The sequence below is a fragment of the Equus quagga genome, chromosome 21 (genome assembly GCF_021613505.1).
Source record: "Equus quagga isolate Etosha38 chromosome 21, UCLA_HA_Equagga_1.0, whole genome shotgun sequence".
Lineage (NCBI taxonomy): Eukaryota > Metazoa > Chordata > Mammalia > Perissodactyla > Equidae > Equus > Equus quagga.
This window is the reverse complement of record NC_060287.1, coordinates 26,223,873-26,244,723: the sequence shown is the minus strand read 5'-3', so window position 1 is coordinate 26,244,723 and position 20,851 is coordinate 26,223,873. Positions and strand designations below refer to the sequence as shown.

General features: G+C 39.0%; 1 protein-coding gene across 1 annotated transcript in view; it reads left to right on the top strand.

Annotated features, from left to right (window-relative positions):
• Nucleotides 1-20,851, top strand: part of GRIK1 (glutamate ionotropic receptor kainate type subunit 1) — a 358,376-nt gene that overhangs the window by 204,032 nt on the left and 133,493 nt on the right. The window contains exon 2 of the mRNA XM_046648216.1: nt 20,216-20,383. Coding sequence (XP_046504172.1) covers nt 20,216-20,383 — 168 coding nt within the window. The remainder of the gene's footprint in view (nt 1-20,215; nt 20,384-20,851) is intronic.

The following is a 20,851-nucleotide window of genomic DNA, read 5'->3' as shown; positions in this document are numbered from 1 at the left end:
AACAAACATTACAAAGATAAAATATCATTTAGAATTCTGGTTGTATTTAACAAGAACCCATATGAAATCAGTTTAAGCTGAAAAGGGGAATTTATTATATGTATATTGAGAATCAAGGGCAAAGATATGGCTGGACTCCAGAAATAACGAGAAGCAGAGACCTGAACCCCATTAAGAATTTTTTTTATCTCTGCCCTTCTCTGTGCATCTCCCTCATTCTCATCACCACTCATGGCTCCTTCCCTTTCTCTAATCAATCTGGTGAAAGGCAGTGTGCCGACAGCTGCTAAGCTTTCAATCTTATGGCTTGGATACCTGAAGAGAGATGGACTCACTTTCTCTTGATCCTGGTACAAAGGTGCCCAGCAAGGGAGACATTAGCATTTGTTGAAACACTAAGCTCTCACCGTAGCATAGCGCAGCGACTTCTGCCTCACTGCGAGAATGGTTCAGATGCCTGAGTGAGAAGGAGTTTCCAAAAAGAAGAGAAGAAGTAAACATATTCACTGTAAAAAGATAGATTGAATTACATAAAAATATGAAACTTTCATAATCAGAGGAAAGTTAAATAAAATTCAAAAGCATAGCAAATTAGAAAAAGTATCTGAAACCATCATGGGAAATAATTTCTTTCTTTAATGCATAAATGCACGAGATAAATATGGATACCTTACTCCAAATGGGTAAGGACCAGGACTTAAGAATTGGCAAAAGAAAAAATACAATAAAATACAACAGGACATTGTGGGAAAATATTCAGCTTGATTAAAAGTCAATGAAATGTGAATTTAAATAACCATCAATTAAAAAGTTTTTGCCTAGGGAATTGATTTCTTTTTATTTAAAATGCCTAGAAATTCAGAGAAATGTGCACTTTCATATACTCATGGTAGGCGTGTAAATTGATGCAATCTTTCTTGAGGACAATTAGGTAATATGCATCAAGACCTTTAAAAATGAATGTATTATTAAACCCTGAATTTCATATAAAAGAATTGGGGAAATAGATGGGAAAATATTTTTTTTTCACATGGACATATTTATTGAAGTATTATTTGTGATAGAAAAGAATTGGAAATAAAGAGATGTCTAACAATAGAGTCACCTAAACAAACTTTTGTTTTTTGAGATGGAATATTATACAACACTATAATTATATTTTAGTGAACATTAAATAACATAGAAAATACTAATAAGAGAAAAAACACAAAAATACAAACTTTTATGTACAATATGGTTCTAGTAAAGATCTACATATAGCAGAAAAGATGTGAAGAAAATACCTCTCAATCTTGATATTGTTAACTCTCTGAGTGGTAGAATTTTAAATTATTATTTTTTCTCCTTTTGTCCGTAGTTTCCAAACTTTCAGTAATGAACTTGAGGTGCTTTCATTTAAATTAGGAAAACGAAATATTTAAAGAAACTTCAAACTTTGAAATTGAAAAGTAGCTCTAACTTTTGAGTCAATGAGAAAATAATATACGTATTTTAAAAATATCTATTAAATATCAAGAATGCAAAAAGATATGTTAAAATGTGTGAGATACAGCCAAAGCTATATGGAGAAGTTAATATGCAAACTCAAATGCTTTAATAAATTAAAATACGTGTAGGTAGATTTATACATTTTTTAACAGCTAAAATGACAGAAAGTATTTAGGTAAAAGAGAAATCCACAAAAGTCACACTGATGCTATTTTTTGATATCTCAAAATGGCAAAAAAACTGATTTATTGGCGTTTATCATGAAGGGAAGAGTTACTGCTTCCTTACACTAGATATTTATCATGTTTTTGCCTGACAAAATAATATAAAAATTAATATACTTGATTTTCAACCTCATATTTTAAGAACTGTTGAGCTCAAAAGAATGCTAACATAATTATATAATAGCTTCAGCCTTTAATTCAGGTATAGCCAATGCAATAAGAAAAATATAAATGATGGCTATTTGGAGATGATTATATTATAAGAAAACTCAACATAATAAACAGAAAATTAAAGTATTTAATAATGGTCCGAGAAGACAAGTAGATGTAGATACAAACAAAACAATAAAATCAATTACAATTGTATTTGTCAATTATTCTTCAATAAAGTTGGGGAAAAAATAAAATTTAATAATAAAAAAGAAAATATAAACTAATTTTTTGCTGAAGAAGATTCGCTAACATCCGTTGCCAATCCTCCTCTTTTTTTTTTCCTTGAGGAAGATTAGCCCTGAGCTAACATCTGTACCAATCTTCCTCTATTTTGTGTATGTGTACACCTCCACAGCATGCATGGCTGGTGAATGGAGCTGGTCCACACCTGGGATCCAAACCTGAGAACCCCCGCCACCGAAGTGGAGTGTGCAGAACTTTAACCACTTGGCTGCCGGGCCAGACCCCAAAAAAGAAAATATTATAAAAGATCAAGCTCAGCTATCAAAAAAACCCACCTAAAATATCTAGGAAAAAATATTACTGTATGACTTGCTTTTGAAAACTATAAAATAAAACTAATAAATTTCTTGATATAAAATCCATGTTCTTAGACAGAAAGACAGGATTTTTTAATATTTCCAAAAAATAATTTATATATTTAATGATATTCTCAAAAGAAATCCAATGAATAAATAGGCAAAAATTTTCAATAAAATATAGTATAAGAAGAGTAATTTGAGAGGAAGAGTCATTTACCCAGCAAACGTTAACACTAGTATTAACACAATACGATGCTAGCATATATATAGGCAGAAAGCACAGAATAGTCTGGAATTTAAATTATATGATAATTCAATACATCATGAAGGTGGTATGACACATCAGTAGGTAACTATATAAATATATATAGCGTATATAATTATATCAGCTTTCTCCTAATATACACCAGAATAAACTTCAAATGGATTAAATAACTAAATTATAAAAAATAAAAATCTTTAAAAAGTCCTAATGGTAATTATGTACGTGACTATTTGTCAATTGGGTGGCTAGAGGAGAAATTTTTAATTCTAAATATTCCAACACTTTCACAAAGCTGTATTCGGCTGCTGTAACAAATGACTCCTCCCCAAACAGAAGCTTTGAAGAACCAAAGATGTTTTCTTCCTGAAATGGCTGTGTGAGTCTGTTGCAGACTCTGCTCCACATGTCTTCCCTCTAGACCCCAGGCTGATGGAGCAACTGTTACCTGTGTTGTCCCTGGGACAGAGGGATACAGATGACAGCTCTGGGTGGTCTGTCACTGGCAGTTAGCGGTCTGTCCAGGAAGTGACACTCGTAACTTCCTCTCACAAGTCATTGGACAAAACTAGCGACTCAGCGCCATCCAATCCCCAGGTAGGTGCCATGCCTTCATACATTCAGAAGGGAAAGAACCAGAAATATTAATGACTACTACAAATGTGCTATGTTTCAAGGGAAAAAATCTATACATTTGACATGATAAAAATTTAAACATTTCTTTGTCTAAAAATCTAATCAGCCTTGAGAGCTGAATAATAAACTAAGAAACATTTGCAACAAAAAGGTCAAAGATTTTAAATTGTTATGAGTAAGAGATTAACTTACATCAATAATAAAACCAATGATATCTCAAGGTAGGAAAAGGCAAAAGGCTAGAACAAGTAACTTAAAATTACAGACGTGCAAATAGGCAGTAAATAAGTTTTAAAAATTAAAGTCTTCCTTATTCAGAGGGATGTGTGCTTTCTGTCACAAATTGGCTTGAAAACCATACGGATCTTCAGTGAGGTTGCAATTCAATTGGTATTTCTACACAGTGGATGCAAGTATTAATTGGTCAGCCTTTGCTTCTGCATGGCAATTTAGCATTATATAATAAAAGCTTAAATTGCTTATAACTTATGATCTAAAAACTGCGTTTCAAGGCATTTTTCTTTCTCCCAGCAAAATCATGGAAAGCACCGAAGGTTAATCAGAATTGGATTTGTAACAGTGAAGAATTAACAACCCACCCAAAAAGTGAGGTTGATTAAGTAAACCATGATATATCCAAACAGTGAAATATTAGACAATCATTAAAAATAGGGCCTATCTTGGAGAGGAGATGCCTATTTATATGTGTTATATGAAAATGGCAGGAGATAATAGAAAGGCATCATCTTAAATGTTTCAAAGAAAATTCAGATATGTATAGGAAAAAAATGGAAGGAAATTCACCAAAATGTTAATAATAATTGTTTCACAGTGGTTTGATTGTATTTTGTTGTTTTTACCTTGCTTTCAACTTTTTACCCAATTTACATGTTTGTGTTTTTAAAGTAAAATTATTTAGAAAAAAATAATGTTTGCACATACACCAGACAGTAGTGTCCATTGTGGGAGTTCACTGAGTGCAGTGCATTTTTAAATATATGTAAATGAACAGCAAAGAGAATTTCCAGATTTCAGTACTTTTACAATAAGTAGTGCATGTTTCCCAAAGTTCCTATTAGGGGCATTCCAAACACAGATCCCTCTGTGACGTGAGATTTAACTGTGCTTTATTTTTTATCAACTTGTAGCTTTCCTGGATATGTGTATTAGTCAAGTTTCTCTCTCTTCATTTGGGACCTAAATGTTTCACAGAGAGATTTTGTCTGAGAAACAGAAACTTCCATAGAGTTTATTCATTATTCATGTCAGTGCAAACTCTGTTCATTTTATAGTATTGGATCTTAAATGTGACTGTGAGAAAATCTGGGAGAGTATGCTTAACGGAAATACCTTCTGGACTCTGGGATATTTGAACAAAAACAAAAAATTCAATCTGAGATTTTTTTAAATTGATGTGTAAATATGTGAGTGTTTAAATCTGAGATTCTGTAGCTTTTTAGATGTTCTAAAACACTATCACACAATTTTTAAATCAGTGAATGAAAAATTTTGATGAAAGGATTTTTAAATTTTTCAAATAAATGTGCAGAGATGTTAAGAAAAAACAATGGAAAATAACAAGAAAAAGATAAGAAAATGTAGCAAAGGGCTTTGCATTTTTAAACATTCACATTAGATGTCAAAGACTTGCATCCTGTCCACAATGTCTCTTTGAGATGATTCATTAAAAGATGTCTTTTCTGAGGGGCTGGCCCAATGCCATAGTGGTTAAGGTCATGTGTTCCCCTTCAGCAGTCAAGGGTTCACTGGTTCCATTCCTGGGTGTAGACCTACAGACTGCTCATCAAGCTATGCTGTGGCAGCATCCCACATACAAAATAGAGGAAGATTGGTAACAGATGTTAGCTCAGAGCCAATCTTCCTCAAGCAAAAAAATAGCCTTTTTTTCATAGAAATCTATATTTTACAGACCATCTTCATGCTTAGGTTATTTTTGTAAATGGAAAAAGCAGGTAAAAATTGATGGCATAAATATAATGTTCATTTTTCAAAAAAGCAGTGTCATAATTAGAGGGTTTATATTTCTTATCAAGTAACTAATGTCTAATTTTTCATAAAAGTGAGCACCAAAACAACATTTAAGATTGCAAATTATTTCAGTCAGTCCCAAGGAAAACAGGTCATTGGATGAAATTTTTTTAAATGTGTTTTTCGGGATAGCAATTCCATGGCATGTCCCAGTTACAAGGAAAACCATCCTATAATCAAAAGAATTTGAGGAGCACTGGGTTAGACAGAGTCAAATTGCCTTCTTTTCTGAGAGACTTTTATATGTTATTGTGCAGTGTGAACTTCCAGAAAGGGGTGATGCTAACCGGTGCTTCCCAAATATATTTGACCACGGAACTCCCTTGGTGTGAAGCATCTCATGGGTGACTTCTGCGTACACACATTGGTAAATACTGCTCTGTGGGAGCTGTGAGCTTCCATTTGTTCCGGCTTCAGCCATCAGTTCTCATCTTTAGCAGCAATATTTCCTTCTCAGCAAGAAGAAATTTCAGCTTGAGAAATAGCAGAAATTGGAGGGAAGAAAACTAGAAAATTATGATGAAGTGTATAACGCAGCTTCCCTGGAACTACAGGCTATGTACTTGGCATATTCCATTTATTTAATAATAAGTAGATAAATGAAATTTGAGCCCTTTAGGAGGAATACGTGTCATTTAAATGAGATGTTAGAAGCTAAAAATGTAACTGCTCTCAAGAGATATTAGAGTGATCACAGACTTTCTTAAGAATAAAAGTTTGTCATGAATCCTTTGGCAATATTCCTGGTTCTCATCTGAAATCTACAGCTGAATAGGAGATGAACCATTCCTCCATGATGTTAAGGTGCTGGCAGCCTGATGAAAAGTGAGCATTTAGAGAGCATCAGAACTTTGAGTCCTTGGAGACAATGGGCCATCATGGTTGGGAGAGAGTGAGCAATTATGCTGAAAAGACAGTAATGGCGAAATTCAAGGTGGGCAGATTCTATGTGACTCAACAACCACTCTCATTCCCTCCTACCTCTCTCCTAAGCCTCTTTGTCTTGGCAGAACATACTACTTTAGCAGGCAGGGTGTTAAGGCACAAAGAAACTGAAGGGTTGTTTCTTGGGGGACAATGTACTATGTCCAAATCATTGCCTTTAGTTCTGGCAGAGAGGGCAAGTAACTATAAACACTGTCCCCACCCTCCAGGAACAGACTCCCAGCTTACAATTGTATACCCAAAGAAATTCCCCAAATAAGCCCTAGATTATATGTTATCAAAAGAGAGGGAAGAGTTCACCTCTTGCTGGAAGAATCAGGAAAGACTCCACACTGGAAGGGACAAAGCGTGGGCTTCTTGTTTTGTTGACGGAATGATTGACAACTGTACATAGTTTCCTTCTCTGTAATCTACCACCAAAAGTTCAACCTATCCCAATAGACTGGAAGCTCTGCTGAGGGCAAGAACCAAGTGCTTTTCATCTTTGTATGCTCCCTGCTCACAGAATAGTTTTAGACATTAGTAGATGGCAAATAGTGCTTGATGAATTGAATTAAACTGAAAATCGAAAATCAGTGGAATAGAGTATCTTTGGCCTTAGAAACACATATTTTCTTTTTTAATGTGGAACTCAAATGTATTAAGAAAGATCACTGGCAGCATCTGCTAAACTGCCCATAACCCATAACATTCCCCTTAACTGGCCTTTCCCATAACTGGCTACCCTCTGAAGCACGTGAGGAATTCTTTACTCCATGGACGTATTTTGCTTCCTCCTCAAAGGCCCTTTCTATTGAATTCAAGCAGCTCTCTCTTTGAGACATCAGGGAGAGAACTTGTATGTGGTTATCATCTTAGGGGAGAATCAAACCCCATTGTCCCTCTTCAAAGGACACCAGTGTCTGAAGACAGTTCTAGAAGGTTTGGGCAACAGCCAGATTATTGAAGCTGTCCTTGTCCTTGCCCACAGCTCTGTGCTTACCCAGAACTTCTTGTAAGGTAAAAATGCAGGTACACGTTGTCTATCCACTCTCTATTAGGTCAAGGAATGCCTGCTTCCATCGAAATTCATCTAGCATGAAATCTTTATGAAGATTTGTGTTGGTCTCCAAAAGTAAAACAAGAAGAGGTAAGCTGAGTAGGGAAGAAAGCATTTATCTAAGGGAATCTTAGAATTTAAATGTGTAGCCTTGAAACTAAAGGTGCAGTAAATACAGGCCTATAGTAAATTGCTTATGATATAATAAACTAGAATTATGGATGTGGCAATAAAGAGAGGCAATATAATATTATATATTTAAGGAGCAGCTATCAGCAAAGGAATAGATCAAATTGCCATCTTGTTTTCTGTTGATAGCTTCTGGAATGGTTATTATTCCACAGGAATGCAAAACAGGGGTCCACATTGCTGAAGCTTTCCATTTCTCGATTGTCGGCTAATAGTTTCACCCTTCCTTCCCGGGTGACCTCACAATTTGTCACAATGGGCACACAGCAGGTAGTTAACAGAGTAAGCAGGGTTTATTTGTACAATAATATCTTGGCCCTGTCATATTCAGAATAAAATAGAAAAATGTAATAAAACAAAGAAAGCCAATGTGTTGTGTGGTACAGCTACTTGCTTTATTTGCGAAATGAAGTTAGAGAGCGAGAGATTGTGATTTGAGGTACTGAATGAAGTAACATTTTACGAAGAGGAAAGAAATACAGTAACTAAAAGCAACTACTATTGAAACTTTCTTAAGACAAGCAGGATACTGTATTAGTTTTCTGGGGCTGCTATAAAAACGTCCCACAAACTGAGCAGCTTAAAACAACAGAAATGTATTGTCTCATTGTTCTAGAGGGCAGAAGTCTGAAACCAAGTTCTCAGCAAGGTCCTGTTTCCTCTGAATCTCTAGGGAAGATTCAATTCTTTCCCTCCTCCAGCTTCTGGTGGCTGCAAGCATTCCTTGACTTGTGACTGTTATCACCCCAAACTCTACTTCTCTCTGTCTCTTCTTGCTCCTGGGTGGTATCAACCAGTCTTATGGCTTTAAATGCCACCTAAACATTGCCTTTGGTGATGACTCCCAAATTTCTATCAACAGGCCAGACCTCTCTCACGAAATCCAGATTGGTATACGTAATGTCCCAGTTGACGTCCCACTTGGATTTGTAATAAGCATTATAAAATAATCTGCCCCAAATCAAGCACCTGCACTTTCTGCATCTTGATGAATGGCAATTTCAGGCCAAAAAATCTGATGTCATGCTTGACTCTCTTTTTCTTACTTATAGTTCATCAGCAAATCCTGCCTGCTCCACCTTCGATTTTTGTCTAGAATTCGTCCACTTTTTGCTGCACCCAGCACCACTAATCTGTAACAAACTAGCAGCATCTCCACCTGGATTAGTGCAGTCACCTCTTATTACAATAGCCTATTATTGCCACCACTTCAGTGGCAGATGTCTCTGCTTCTGCTCTTGCCCCTCTCCTCCCCTCAGTTCGTTTTTAATATAGAAACCACAGTGAGTTAGAAAAACCCCTATCCTCCTGTGTTTCTCCTTTACTCTCACACTTCTATCACACTCACAACACTTCTGGTCACCAAATATGTAGGGTTTTCCCTATATCAAGCAATTCTTTGTGACATGAGCTGAGTGTCCTACAATTTAACTCAATTCTGACACTAACTACCTGGAGATAGCATCAGAGCCCACTGGTGAAAGGCTCAGTCCTGTGAGATTGCCCTCAACTTCAGTGCCAATAGCTGGCAGGAAGTCCACAGGTTACCCACAGCATTTGTTTGAGTTGGCTACAAATCAGAGGTTCCCCTGACCTCCTCCCCCTTGCATTCGATTATTTGCTAGAATGGCTCATAGAACTTAGGGAAACATTTCCCTACATTTACTAGTTTATTAAAGGATATGACAGAACATACAGATGAACAGCGAGGTGAAGAAATATGTAGGGTGAGGTCTGGGAGGGGTCCCAGCGCAGGAGCTTCTGTCCTCATGGAGTTGGAAAATGTTACCTACCGGGTATGTGGATGTGTTCACCAACCTGGAAGGTCTCCAAACCCTGTTCTTTTGAGTTTTTGTGGAGGTTTCATTCCATAGGCATGATTGATGAACACATTGGCCATTGGCAATTGGTTCAACCTCCAGCCTCTCTCTCCCCATCAGAGGTCAGGGGGTGGGACTAAAAATACGAACTCTCTAAGCTTATGGGTTGGTTCTCCTGGTAACTAGCCCCATCCTTATGGGGGATGCAAAAGTCACCTTATTAACATAACAAAAGATACCTTTCCTCCTCTCATCACTTAGGAAATCCAAGGGTTTTAGGAGCTCTGTGCCAGGGAAGGGGACGAAGACCAAAAATATATTTCTTATTACAAATCACAATATCACACATGGTAATCCTCTTGAAATATGTCATATCATTCCACTACTCTGCTCAAAACCCTCCAGTGGCTTCTCATCTCACTCAGAATAAAACCCAGAGTCCTGTTGTGGCCTAAAGACCCTCTGTGATTTGCTCCAATGTACCCCCATCACTGCCCTGAGCTCATCTTCTACCAGACCAAACCTGGCTCACCCCCCTTCATCCTCACTGCTCCCCAAAATTAACACCAGGCAGCTCCCACATTAGATCATTCTGTTCCCTTATCCTGAAATGCTCTTCTCTCGATATCTTCAGTACAGTTTCCTCATTTCCTTCAGGTATTTACTCAGAAGTTGCCCTCTTAGAGAGATCTTTCCTGACCTCTCACCTGGAAATGCCAATGCCCTACTTCCTGTTCGTAATCAGTTCCCCTTCTAGAATGTAAGCTCCAAAAGTCATATTTGTGTCTATTTTGTTCACTGCTGTATCCCCAGTGCCTAGTACAATGACTGGCTCATAGTAGGCTAGGCATTTTGTAAATAAATGGATAAATGAGTGGATGAATCATTAAATGAATGAATAAATGAGTTCTTCACCAGAGCCATAGACATGGCATATGCAACATCAGTTGAAGGAAAAAGCAAAACAAACAACTAAATATATGTGGGGGTATAATTTTATTGCATTTCTGAAATGGTTATTATTGGATTATGTTCATATCACAAGGTAAGTCGAATCAAAACAATGTATTCTTTTCACAGAAACAAGATTGAATGTCATCGCTTTCATGGGTTTTTTTCTCATCATCAAATGAGATGGATTTCCTGGCACAATGGAGCATTGTTTTTCTTAAATTCCTTTTGGGAAGAAGGGGGTAAATTTCATATTTCCCACTCATCACTCATCATAGGCTCCATCTAAAGGGAGCTGGGGTGGAAACAGTAGATGACAGGAGAACTGCTCCTCTTTAAGACACACACCTGTAACAAGGGCCTCAATTTCCCCCGCATTGTACTTGCACTAACTCTGAGTGGGATACCTGCCTGCTCTATGGAAAGCTGGGGACCACCCAGTTGTCTTTTGTCAGGACTAAACACAGCTTTCTTCAGGAAAAACACATAGGTACTCCAAAGTAGTGCCTAATAGATACTTGTCGAACTGAATTAAATTATAAGCCATGAAGTTAGAGGACAGGATCTTTGGATGAAGGCGGCAATTTGAAAGCAAGTTAGGAAGCAGGTTATTAATTATCCTTGAAATCTAAAACAAGACAATCAATCAGTGGAAACAAGAGCCAGCTGAGTCCTTTGCATATACAGATTTCTGGACCTCATCCTCTGACATTATGATTCTGTACATATGGGAGGGGTCTAGGAAAAGTTTGGAAGCAGTTGTTTTAGGCTTACCTTAGGTATACTTCAAACAGCACAGCATTCAGTCTTAGCCTTCTCTAGGTGCTGCCTTTTGCCTACAATGGTCATGTTGTTGACCCAACAGTAGTCGAGTTTATGATAATGAGCAATCCTCTTGGAAGTCTAGATGGAATTGTGTGATGCAAACCACAAGCCCTCACTTGGCCCCCGTCTTTCCACCACTATCCCCCAGTGAAGGCAACCTGCTCCCTATGCAGGATGTAGCCATCTGTGGTTTCCATCTGTGTCCATGTGGTCACAAAACACTACTGCTTATGTCCTAGCCTGATCTTACCAGTGTAGGAGTCTACCCAACAAAGACAGAAACACTCCCATGGTAATGGAACTCTCCTACCTAAATTTGTGCTGAAATTTCAAGTCAGTTCCACTCTGCTTACCTTAAAGCACTGAAACATACATTCAAAATTCTGTTGGAAAATGATGTTATAGGCATAGATGTAATTTCCACTAAAATTGTCCATTTTTTAATTTCAAAGTCCCTGGGTAAAAAAGCAGATGATGTATATCTTTGTCAGCTCAGGCTGCTATAACACATACCACAGACTGCATGGCTTAAACAACAAACATTTACTTCTCACAGTTATGGAGGCTGTGAAGCCCAAGTTAAGGTGTTGCAGGTCCTGGTCTGGTGAGAATCCACTTCCTGGCTTGTAGATGACCTTCTTCTCTCTTCTTTTCACATGGTGCAGAGAGAAAGAAAGAGCTAGCTCTCTTCCTCTTCTTATAAGGACACATATCATTATGAGGGCTCCATTCTCATGACCTAATTACTCCCCAAAGTCCCTACCTCCAACTATTATCACATTAAGGCTTCCATATATGAATTTGAGGGGAGATACAAACATTTAGTCCGCAGCTTTCCGCCCTGGGCCCCTCCAAAATTCACATCCTTCTCACATGCAGAATACATTCATTTTATCCCAACAGCCCCAAAGGTCTTAACTTGTTCCAGCATCAACTCTAAAGTCTAAAGCCAACTGTCATCTAAATTTTATCTAAATCAGATACGAGTGAGATTCAAGGTACAATTTATCCTAAGGCAAAATTCTTCCCCAGCTGTGAACTTGTGAAACCAAACAAGCTATGTGCAAAATACAATGCTGGGACAGGCGTAATGGACATTCCCATTCTAAAAGGGAGAAATCAGAAAGAAGAAAGAGGTGACGGGTCCCAACCAAGTCCAAAACCTAACAAGACAAACTCCAAGAGAGCTTAAGTTTTGAGAATAATCCTCTTTGGCTCGATGATCCGTCTCTTGGACCCACTAGGGGGCAGCATCAATCCCACAGCCTGGCAGGGCACTGGAGTGGCTCTCTATGGTGACAGGGCCCACATTATGGCTTTGCCCAAGGAAGCCACACCCCTAGGGCTTCCCTGGGCAGCCCTGCCCCCACATCTCCAAGTGGCCTTGTACGAAAAAAGAGTTGTTTTTGACTTTCACAACTCCTCCAGAATGTGGGCACCCTCATTATTGTTTCATACTCTTTGTTTAGTGACTACCTGAGGCACTTTTTCTCAGGTGGGTGATGCAGAGTGTAAGGGAGAAACTCTTTCACATTAGCCTTACTGGTACCAACATCTATCCTTCCCAGCAGAGAACAACAGGGAAAAACTAAGACAATGACTCATAGGCCCTTCGAAACAAAGCCTAATTACACATGTTTATTAAGAAAAGGTGTTCATTTTCCAGGACTTACGTCTATCTTCTCGTTTATAGGATATTAGATTTTACTCTTATCGTTTTAAATGACACAAATATTCACACAGGTAGTCAGAGCCTGACTCAAAAGATCCAACTTCTTCCACTTTCTGACCTTTCAGTTTGGACAATGTGTCTAAATCATTATTTGCCATAACATCAGGTTGCAAACAGTGGGTGAGACGGGGGAACACTTGGGGTGTATATATTCATGACAACCTTGACCCCTGTTTAAGCTTCCTGTTGGTGATAGGACAGAAGTTAGCCACCTTGATATGGGCTCAGTGAGCTGAGGAGTCGAAAGAAAGATTTCTTGGACTCTCAAGGTCTGGCAGTAGTGCTCCTTTATTCAGAGAATAGCATGGGAACAGGACCTGTGGGCAGTGAAGAGCTGCAAACATGGATTGAGGGTAGGGCTAAATTTAAGGCGTAGGTATGTGAGTTATCTCTTTACAAGACAAAGGAAACATCATGTAAAAAAAAGTCATTAAAATAGTATCAGTATAGGTAGGGTCTGGTTATTGGGTGGTCCTATAACTTTAGATAAGAATCAAATCTGATCAGGTCTGGACGTCCCAGGCTTCCAGAAGATGGTATAGATTGGTATGCAGGGCAGGATGCCTTAGGCTTTTATCCCTGAGGCAGCCTTGATCCTCATCAACCTAACCATATTAAGAGGGTTCTGATTCCAATTCCAACATAAGTATGTGGGGCGGCGCAGGGAGGTTGGGGTTTCCCCACAGCATCAAGCAGTTCTCTGACACCAGCTGGGTATCCTACAATTCAACACCATTCTAATACTATCTACCTGGAGATAGCATCAGATTCCTCAGGTTAAGGGCTCAGTCCTACAAGACTGCCCTCCACTTCAGATGCCAATAGCAAATCCAGGTTGTCACCTGTGCTTTCTAGTTGACTGACCATAGATTGGAGGTTCCAATGACGCCCTCCTTGGGTTTGACTAACTTGCTAGAGTGGCTCACAGAAGTCAGAGAAAATTTTTGCTTACTAGATTATAAGTTTATTATAAAAGGATGTAACTCAGAAACGGCCTGATGGAAGAGATTCCTAGGGCAAAGTATGGGAAAAGATCCTAGCGGATCCTCCATACCCTTTCCAAACCCACTACTCTCCTTAAATCTCCAGGTGTTCACCAACCTGGAAGCTCTCCAAACCCCATCATTTTGAATTTTTATGGAGGCTTTATTACACATACATTGTAGGGGAAGAAGACATATCCTCTACCCTGCTGGTCCTTCTGGCTGGGCTACAGATTAAATTCACATGAGACAAAATAACAGGAGAAAATCAAACAAAGCTTTGTAACATGTATACATGAGAGAGACTCAGGAAAACTGAGCAACTCACCAAAATGGTGGAGGTTCTCATCTTAAATACGATCTCTGGCTAAAGACAAAGAAGGATGTTAGGGGTAGTGGTTTGGGACTTCAAGGGGGTGGAAGGCAATTTACATGAAGATGGAAATGGAAACGCCAGGCAATGGGACCTGAGAAACTCCTTTTACATTACATTACAGTTATCTTGTGGTATTAGCTCCTTCCTGGAACAGGTCCTTCTATTTTAAATTTTTTAGTCAGTTGGGGGAGGAGGTCAAAGTTTCTTTCACTCTTTTGTTCCTAAAAATAATCAAGCCAAAGAGACACATTTTGGAGTGGCCAATTCTGATCCTCCACAACAGGACTGATCTCAGCCTCCACCCCTCTCACCTCCCCAGAGGTCAGGGGAGCAGGACTGAAAGTTCCAGCCCTCTAATCGCATGGTTGGTTCTCCTGGTAACCAGCCCCCATCCTTAGGAGTCTTCCAGAAGTCACCTTATTAACATAACAAAAGACATTTTAATTGTTCTCATCACTTAAGAAATTCCAAGAGTTTAGGAGTTCCGTGCCAGAAATTGGACTGAAGACCAAATATATATTTCTTATTATAAATCATAACATCACACATAACCAGTCTACAAGGACCAGTGTGTGATCTGTACTCACTCAATCTAATTCACATAAGAGAAAATATTTTCACGTAATTTGCATAACAGAAAGTAGAAAAACTAGTTATATATTAAAAAATAAATAATACTTCTTATACTTTGGGTACTGTTGGGCCCAGGGCAGCCTACCCCAAAGTATCCCACAATAGCCTATCAATTATTTTGAATTAAAGTTACTTGAGAAGCAAAAAGGGCATTCTGAGCCTCCTGTCTCTGTTCTCTCTGAATGCAGGAAATAAATCTCCCACGTGAAAGGTGCTCTCCTGCATCCTGATTACCAGAGCTAGGAACTCAGGGCCGAGAAGCCGCTTCAACAAACCTTCCTAATTTACTACCTCAAGTCTAATCTCTGCTTAAATTCCTCACTAATCACATACCTCAAGTCTAACTTTCTTTGTCTTGTCATTCCTCATAAATTTATGTTTCTTTGTTTAAAAGATATATATACTGCCTGCTTTATTCACTCTCATAGCATCATTTCTTTACGATCTCCAATACATACATATTAAACCAGGCTTTTCTCCTGTTAATCAGGTCTTGTGTCAATTTTATTATTAGTCCAGCCGTGAGAACACAAGAAGGGAAGAAAGAGGATTTTTCCCTCCCCAACAGTACATATGAGGTGTGACCATGAGTGATGAAAGTGAACATGGAAAACAGGCACGTGGATTTTGAGGTTTCTCACCCTCCTGCACTCCATCTGCCACGCTCTACTTCTCAAGAGTTACAGTAAAAAGAAAAAGCTGCTTCTTCATCTTCATTTCTGCTTTCTTTCCTCACCGGCTGACTTGACTTAGGCAATTTAGAAAAAATAAGGTGATGGCAGAGTGGGGAGGCTGTCCCTTGAGCCTAAGCTAGTTTCTCAGTTTCACTTTTCCTAACCCTTCCATGGCCCATTGAATTTTAAAGGGAAGTCATGCTCAGCTCAGCTTAAATGAGAAAAAGAGAGAGAAAGAGAGAAAGAAGGAGGCATTGTTGTTTAGTGCTGTCAAGTCGGCTCCTACTCCTGGCGACCCTATGAATGAGTGATGTCCACAATGTCCTGTCCTCAACAGTGCTACCCAGCTTCTGTTGACTCATGCCTGTAGCTTCTTCTATATTAGTGATGAGGATTATTTTGGGCTGGTTGCTTTTGAAAACTGCAGACAGGAAAGAGGCTCTGAAAAGTGGAATTTGCTTGCCCTTTGTTAAGAGATATTTACATTTGTAAGGGAGGTCTCCATCTGTGGGGTTGTCTCCCTCTCTGCACCAGGAAGAGAGGGGGATGACCTTATCTCTAGAAACTCTTAATGGGGAAGGCAAGGACATCCTGACTTAATCCAATCTGGTTCTTATCTAAAGTTATAGGACCACCCAATAACCGGACTCCACCTGCACTGATACCATTTTAACAACTTTTTTATGTAATCTTTCCTTTGTCTTGTAAAGAGATAATTCACATTACATGTACCTTAAATTTAGCCCTACCCTCAACCCATGTTTGCAGCTCTTCCTGCACATGGGTCCTGCCCCATGCCTGCAGCTCTTACTGCCCATGGGTCCTGTCCCCATGCTACTCCATGCTATTCTCTGAATAAAAGAGCACTACTCCCAGACCTTGAGAGTCCAACAAATCTTCCTTTCAACTCCTCGACTCACCGAGCCCGCATCATTAGGAAAAAAAGAGAAGAGTAAGGCCAAAGGGAGGGAGAAGAGCAGAGAAGGAAAAGGAACAGAGGAAGGACCGAGGTAGGGATTCCTCCTCTGAAAATCATGGGATCAGGGCATCCAGATGACCAAGGCCAGAGGTTCACTACATGGAGAACTCCAAAGACCTGAAACGTCTTATTGACAAGCCCACACCCACAAATCAAAAAACAGAAAAACAAAAAAACTCATGCAGGTGCTGGCCCAGTGGCATAGTGGTTAAGTTTGCATGTTCTGCTTTGGCAGCCCGGGGTCATGGGTTTGGATCCTGGGCGCAGACCTGCACACCACTCATCGAGTTGTGCTGTGGCGGCATCCCACAAATACAGTAAAGGAAGAATGGCACAGATGTTAGCTCAGCGACAATCCTCCTCAAGCCAAAAGGGGAGGATTGGCAACAAATGTTAGCTCAGGGCTAATCTTCCTCACACATACACACAAAAAAAAATCACACGTGTCCCTAGGTATGTGTCACTCTACTCCTCTTATCAAACACTCTGCAACTAAGTTTTGTTAAATCAGAAGCTTTGAGGAGAAGGAGGAGAGAGGAAGCAGCTAATGCTTAAGAATGTGCTCCCATGTAAGGTATTGGTCTGGCTCCTATTAATAACTTTCTCCTGTTTCTACCAGATTTCACTTTATTGGTACCACCCCAGCCCTCTCTATCACTCACTTCACTGTAGGTGTTTGGGATTTACCAGCAGCCCTCTCTAAGAAAAAACGGAGAGTGTCCTGGGGTCTTAGAGCTAATGACACCATTTATAATGCTTGTTTGGGGAAGGAATGAAAGAAAATTGCCCCCAAAATGATGAAACAGAGTTAACCTACACACCCCCTAAGTACATAATAAAAACATTTATCATTCTCTTAAAGCCAGGTACATTCAGCTTTATGTAAAAGACAACTATATACCAAAGAACCAGTTTTGAAGTGAGCAGGCAGTTCTACAAGTGCCAATTTCACTTTTATCCTCATCATCTGTGCGTAATAATACTAACTGATTTCTGCAGGATGATGGAGTGTCCAGGGCACTTTCACTGCAATATATCATTTCCTTTACAGAGCAATCCTCCAAAGTGGGGAAGGCAGCTTTATCAGCCCACATTTAGACCTGAAGGGCATCAGAAATAACTTGATGAATCAAACACCTGAGTTCATCACAGACAAGGCTTGGTGACTGAATAAGCCGGGCAAAATGTGTGATCTCTCTGTTCATCTTTTTCATTTATTAAAAAAAGGAACACTACCTCCTACCTGGAATGTTATAAGGTTTAAATGAAATGTTAGTAATGAAAGAGCTATTTCATAGTTACTTTCTTCCTGGTATTTAAAAGACCTTCTTAAAGAGGAAGCAGGTGGATCAAGGTCCACAATTCAGCACTTCTGACTCCAATTCAGATATTTCTTCCCTCCTACCAGCCTGCCTTATACAAATTGATGGCGCTTACATCTGAGCCGATGGTTGACTTTTCCACTAAATAGTTGCAGGCTGAATATCTTATAAAAGTTTGGTCTTCATAAGGATGGTGATTCTGAATAAGACACAGTCTATCTTCATGAGAGTTTTCACCCTGTGCTTGGGGAGATGGACAAGTAAACAAATAATTGCTAATAATTACTGTGGAAGCCTAACACCAAACCATTTTGGATCTCAAGCCACGGCTATTCCAATTGTGGGTCAGCTTGATCATGGTAGTAAACCTCCCTGACATCCACCTTATTCTGGTGACCACGTGTCTATTATGCATGCTTCCCATCTCACTGTTGAGCATCTACTACGAGTTCTGAGAGAAGCTGATAGTCCCTCAAAAGGACCTGCTTACCATTGTCTAACAAAGAAAAAAGACAAAGTCACCTAAGAGAAAAATTTTTCCTAAAGTTGATTTCAGATTAAATGTCCAATGTGAATCCATGGGGAAAGGTTAACCGGTCATATACCATGTCACATGGCATTCAACTCTAGTTGAACAAGGAAATGATCTACACATGAATATCTCATATCACCAGTATATAAAAGAGCCAAAGTGAGCCAAAATAGTCCAATACAAACCTTCTTAGTTTTTATAACCCCTCACTGTAGTCGGTTATTTGAGAAAGTCAGTTTAGAAGGAAATTGTCCTCCAGAAATAATTTTTACTTAAAAATGATAGCCGTGTATTTGTTTACTATCTTTTGAAAATAGAATCAAAGTAACTTCTTTGAATTAGAGTCTGCCAATTGGAGTTCTTTTTCCAAGAAGGAATATACACAAGTCATATCCATTTTGTGACGTTTGAGATTTTCAGTTTCTTCTGTTTATATTCTTCTTATTTGTCTTTTTTTTTTTTTTTGGTGAGGAAGATTGGCCCTGAGCTAACATCTGTGTGAATCTTCCTCTATTTTATATGTAGGACACCTGTCCCAGTGTGGCTTGATGAGCAGTGTGTAGGTCCATGCCCAGGATTTGAACCTTGTGTACCCCAGACCACTGAAGGGGAACTTGCAAACTCAACCACAACACCATGGGGCCAGCCCCTGTTTTGTTTTTTATAAGTGGAGAGAGAACTTAAAGCATTTGCAAATCAATCTAGCACAGACAAATTTGGAAAAAATCTACAACTGGCCTTTGGTAAAGAATCACTTTATTAAGAGAAGATAAACAGCAGTCTGCCAGTCACAAATATTCAGCATTCCATGGGCACCAACCAATTAATATATTTTTTCAAAGGAAATGTGGAGTATTGGTCAATCAAGGTGTAAGTTAAGTGGAGGTCAGTTAAGAGAGCTTCTACTGTATGACCTGTTTCTATTGATAATCCCAGGACCACTCTTAAAGAACATTAAAAATGTGAAATTAACAATACTTCAATTGCTTCTATCCACATCAACATGTCAAGCAAAGTCAGAGCTAAATTCTCTGATGAGGTTTTAAGCTCTGATAGTTTGTAGTGTTGCTCGTGATGAGATCCTCATGTTTAAGGCATCAGAGGCTTAGTGGATGTGTTTGTTCAGTGGACGAAAATATTTCTCCAGAGAGAGGACACAGGTTTGCTTTTGGGCAGGACCAGTTTCTCAAGACAAAAGACAAAAGAAAACAATTCTTTGGATCTGGCCATGCACTTTGGAAAGTACTAGAATATGACCCCAGACTTCTGAGCCACAAGGAATTGAAGTGGTGTTTTCATTCTGAAAAATCTAAGTATATGTATGTCTCATTTTGACCCCACTCAACTCTCCGCCTGATCCTTCTAGAATCTAGAATGTCTGCTTCTGAATAGAAGGAGCTTCCTTCTAAGGAAGGATGGTTCTACTAGGATGCTGCTAAAATTATGTTTGGGTCAACCACAATGTGATTCATGTCGGAACTACAGGAAATCACCCTCCCCCGTATTATCAGTTATACTTTGCATGATACTAAATATTTGAATGCACTTGCCATCTGTGAAGTATTATACAGTCCAAAATTGGATTTGAAATCTTAGTCTTCCTTATGAAGTTAGACCCATTTATCTGCATGCGACATCTGCTGATAAACTTAACTTTTAGCACTGAGTTTGGGATCTGTCTTGACCATTCCTACGTTTATTCTTTTGGACCTTTTGTTTATATCATTTATATTCTTCTTCTTAAAAACTACACATGAATAATGTAACTGATGCTTCTCATGAATCTCTTTTGCTTCTGCAGGAGGGATATTTGAAACTGTGGAGAATGAACCTGTTAATGTCGAAGAATTAGCGTTCAAATTCGCAGTCACCAGCATCAACAGAAATCGAACCCTGATGCCCAACACCACATTAACCTATGACATCCAGAGAATTAACCTTTTTGATAGTTTCGAAGCCTCACGGAGAGGTAACTATTTTCACACTTTTAAAAGCTTCTTTGGGTGATACATCTGCTCTAGAAGTCACTTTTTTTTGCTATCTGCCCTTTTTCAAAGTGGACATCTTTGTGCAAATGGGTTGCAGCAAATCTGGGTCCTCCGTGTCACCGTCCAGTGCAATCTGAACTGTCCTAATGGATGTTGCCCAGCTCTGTTTTCTGGGCCTTTCTGATTAGCTTCCCCTTCAGTGCCCTCCACTCTATGATTAACTGGTCCAGCTGTGAATGGAAAATGTCAAGCTTGATCTGTTTTTCCTTCCTGAGGCTGAGATACCACCATGAAATTGTACAGTGCAGTCAAATAAAACTTTTTTGGAAGGTCACATCCACTGAGCATGTGGAAATGCCCACAACACACATAACTCACACCCTGAATTTTAACAGATTGTAGACTACTGGGTTTACCTAGCATCTTCTCAACAGGTTTTTTTTTTTAAA